Source organism: Rattus norvegicus, chromosome 7 (assembly GCF_021556685.1).
Source record: "Rattus norvegicus strain SHRSP/BbbUtx chromosome 7, alternate assembly SHRSP_T2T, whole genome shotgun sequence".
NCBI classification, from domain to species: domain Eukaryota; kingdom Metazoa; phylum Chordata; class Mammalia; order Rodentia; family Muridae; genus Rattus; species Rattus norvegicus.
The window spans coordinates 52,516,437-52,520,357 of NC_141540.1; the positions used below are offsets into that span (position 1 = coordinate 52,516,437).

Consider the following 3,921-nt stretch of genomic DNA (forward strand, 5'->3'; position numbering starts at 1 on the left):
ATAAAGTCAAGTTAGAGACTGAGTTGGGGTGCCCACTGTAATCCCAGTCATTGAGAGGCACAGGCAGAGTGATCACACAGCTCGCCTGTGAGATTGAGACCAGTGAGGACTACACAGCAAAACCTGTCTCAAAAGATAAAATAAAACTAAGAGGATGTGAGCATGCTCTATAGCTGGCCTCTATTGACATCTTCTCTGTCCCTCATGGTGGCTCTTTTTGTCCCTCTCAGGTGGAGTATTTAGCAAAAAGTGTGTCAGTGGTTATCTCAATTTAATTTTGTTTGATCACTCACTTTTTATCTCAATTTCTTCAGACGAGCTTCAAAGGAATAATAAAAAGTACCTGCCCATCTCACTGATGTATATGTACACAGTTCATAATGTTGATAATGGACCGTCTAAAAGACTTAAAACTGAGGGATGGTTTTGAAGATTTCTTATGCTGACTTTCTAATAATAGGAAAAATATCCACCTCCTTTAAGCATTTTATTGTGAATAATACTATATTTATCAAGTTCAGGCATATATGAAAGTTAATAAAACCTGGCTCATGATTGACAATGTACTATATATAGTAAAATGACATAATATGTTTTAAGATTTTTTTGCTTAAACAAGTGATATTGTCCTGTAAATTTTTACTATATTTTTTCATATACAACTCGACACTGTATGGAATAAAAACAAGGAAAAGGGGGCTTCACTTACTGGGCATTCTTGAAATAAGTTTAAAATAAAAAAGGGTATTTTTACGGTGACATCAAAAAGTCTAAAAGAAATTTGTAAATTATTTTCATACTTATCTATAAGGCCAACTGTATAATCATAATTAACCCATACTTAAATGTTTCATGCTCATGATTTGCTAATCTCATTGGGGACGTTATTTTTAAAAGCCAAGAAACAAATTAGTTATTTCAGTAAACAATTTTATTTATAGTGAAATTTACAAATTTTTTATATTTTGAAATTATCCACAATGTATTATTTATTGCTTACATTGAAAGAAGTCTTTCTTATAAGAAAAAGATGAAAATATATATCATTAGGCAGAATTGTTATATTTTCATTTGATATACTATTAACAAAAGATTAAAGAGAACAGCAAAAGTTAAATATATATTTAATTCCCTGTAATGGATTCCAAGCTATTAAAATGCTTTTTGAAGAAAAAAATAGAGCTCTAAATACCAAAGTTATTTTGATGAGCAATATTTACAAAATATATGTTTAAGTTAAAAATTACTATGAGTAACTGTCAATTAATTGCCTCCATTGGAAAAATATTTTTGGAACCATGTATCTAAAGCAAACAAAAGCTAAAATTCAAAGCAAAAAGAACAGGCAGAGGAGAAGTCATTATTGCAGATGGGACTTTGAGTTAAATACATTTTCTTATAAAGTGGCAGGACAGTATTTACAACGGAAAAGTACATATTGTGTGCTGCTTGTCTTCCCTTCCGACCCGGGGCTTCCTTTCTCCCATGTAGTAGACCCTCCTAGCAGGACTGATCACCAGGAGATAGTTCATAATACGTGATAGATAAGTCTGGAACTGGAGGACCCGGGGGTTGCAGGCTGTGAATTGGTGCTGGCAGCTGGAGAGAGAGAAGCTGTGTCCTGAAGAGCCAACTCGGATGGCTCTGCAGACGTGATCCGATCCACTATGCTGGACAAGCAATCCAAGCTGGACAAGGAGCTCTTATCTGAAGCACATGCTAACAGCACAAGGAGAAAAGTGCTTTAAGAAAACTGTCCCCACACAGACAGGCTTGCTTGTGGTGCCCTTTAAACTGTAGGTCAGCACCTTTGACCGCATAGGTCAGATGATCACAGAGAGACTGATGTAAAAATTTGCAGTAAATATCTAGCAATTCCCGAGGGTAGAGGTGTGGAAGACCCCTGGTAATATTTCAAGCAAAAGCGTGTGTTTGTGTGTGTGTGTGTGTGTGTGTGTGTGTGTGTGTGTGTGTGCATGTGTGTACAGTCTCTCTATTTGTCTGTCTGTCAGGGTAATCTGGAGCAGAAAATGAGCCAAAGCCTCCCCCATTACAGCTATCATTTTTGTTCCTTTTCCAAAGTCTACTTGGAAGGACAGACTGCCATGATGGACTGAATTATGAGACTGAACAGATCTTTAAATGTGTCTGAAGTTATCAGTGCTTACCGTTTGATACATCAGGGCAGTAGATGCTGTCAAAGCTACTGTTCTTTCGGGACCAGACAGGGCTGTTACATTCAGGCTATAAGACAAAACACACAGAAATAGAATGTTAAGCCTTGGCAAAAAGACATACCGACCTAGGGTGAGACCACACCAGCCCCCCTAGCTCAGGAAACCGAATGGTCTTATTTCCCTCCACCGCACTGATTTAGGAAGGGGCTACTGTCTCCAAATCACCAGGGCACCGAGGTCAGTCTGGGTGCTGGGAGAAGAGGAAAACAGAAGTGAAGGGAAAGATGGTGAAATCCCACAGCAATGTGCACTGGGTTAACCATGCAAAATGGATTCCGGCAGAGGGAAGCCACACTAATTCTGGGAGAGAACACTTTCCCAGGGCAAAAACACATTAAAACCTGCCAACACTGGAGCAGAGACCCTCTGAAAAGAATGTATCGACATTTCCTTCCAGCCAGGCCCCAAGCAGGAATTGGTGATGCTAGGGACGCTTTCTAATTCTTTACTGGGTGGGGCTGCTGTAAGGCAGAAATAACAGAACAAACACTCCACTAGTCACGTAAGTGCATGCCAACCTTTTACTACCATCCACATGCATCTGGAACCAGCTAAGAAATCAAACTAAAATCCTGTACGACAATTTTTTTCAATTATTATTTTTAAATCTTTCTGTGAACACTACTCTTCAAGCAATGGTCCCACTGTACCTGGCTTAGAAGAGGTAGTAGGACTTTTCACAAAGACTATGGTAAAATATAGTGGATCTTGGAGTTGAGGCTTACCATGCCATCAGAGCAGTTGGAGGTGGGGCTGGTGGGCTCGGAGCAGCTCTGTCCGGGCAGGCTGTAATAGTTCTCTACCTGCTCCCTCAGCAGCTCCTGAAGACTCTCAATGTAGCGGATTGCATTCCTGAGGATCTCCACCTTGGGAAGTCTCTGGTTAGGGTTGGTTGTGGTGCACCGCTTGAGCGTCTCGAAAGCTTGATTGACCTTCTTCAGGCGTCTGCGCTCGCGCATGGTGGCGGCCTTGCGTCGATCCATGGTAGTGGACTTCCTCTTGCAAGCTTTGCAGGCCCACATGAGGCAGTGACCAGCCTGGTGGTGGCCAGTAGGTGCACGCACGTGCTCCTCATCGTCTGAACCCTGCAGCTTAGCTTTGTGTGCTCCGAAGGCTGCGACTCTTGGCTCAAACTGGTCCCCAAACTCATCCTCAGGGGAGGGGATACAGGAGCCGTCATAGAAGTACTCGGAAGGCGAGAACTGGCAGCTGTCCGTCATGTCCATGTTCTTCAGAGATGCAGGTGGGATACCTGGTTTCAGCAGAGAGGGAGAAACGCCAGTCCCTGGCTGCTGCAGGCCAGCAAATCCCAGGCGGAGCTCGGAGCTCCGGGTTTGGGATTGTTTCTCTGTAATTAACAAGGACAGACGCCTGTTGGCCAGGGTCGGTCAGTGGCTGAGGTTGGGGCTCTTTATATATTCCTGGGGGATGGGAAGGGAGGCTGGCCCCTGTAGCTGGGCGTTATTAGCATATCCCACCACAACCCCCACAGGGGCTGTCTGAGCAAGCCTCTTGTCTTTCTTCTAGAGACAATTTGTTGTTTACTGGCCCCCTTTGACGATAATGATTTTACTGCAGCCCAATGCTTTCAGTGGCCTTCTGGATAAACTAAACCAAGGGATCACATAAAGAGGTTGGTGTTAACTTCTTGAACTTAATCACAGTTTAACATAACCAGCAGCAG

At 42.5% G+C, this 3,921-nt stretch overlaps 1 protein-coding gene across 1 annotated transcript; it reads right to left on the reverse strand.

Moving 5' to 3' along the window:
* Positions 1-470: 470 nt before the first annotated feature.
* Positions 471-3,675, reverse strand: Myf5 (myogenic factor 5). The gene is given in 3 exon segments (NM_001106783.1): positions 471-1,719; positions 2,169-2,244; positions 2,963-3,675. Coding segments are annotated over 3 exon segments (768 nt in total). The 5' UTR covers positions 3,464-3,675; the 3' UTR covers positions 471-1,528.
* Between the last annotated feature and the right edge of the window lie 246 nt (positions 3,676-3,921).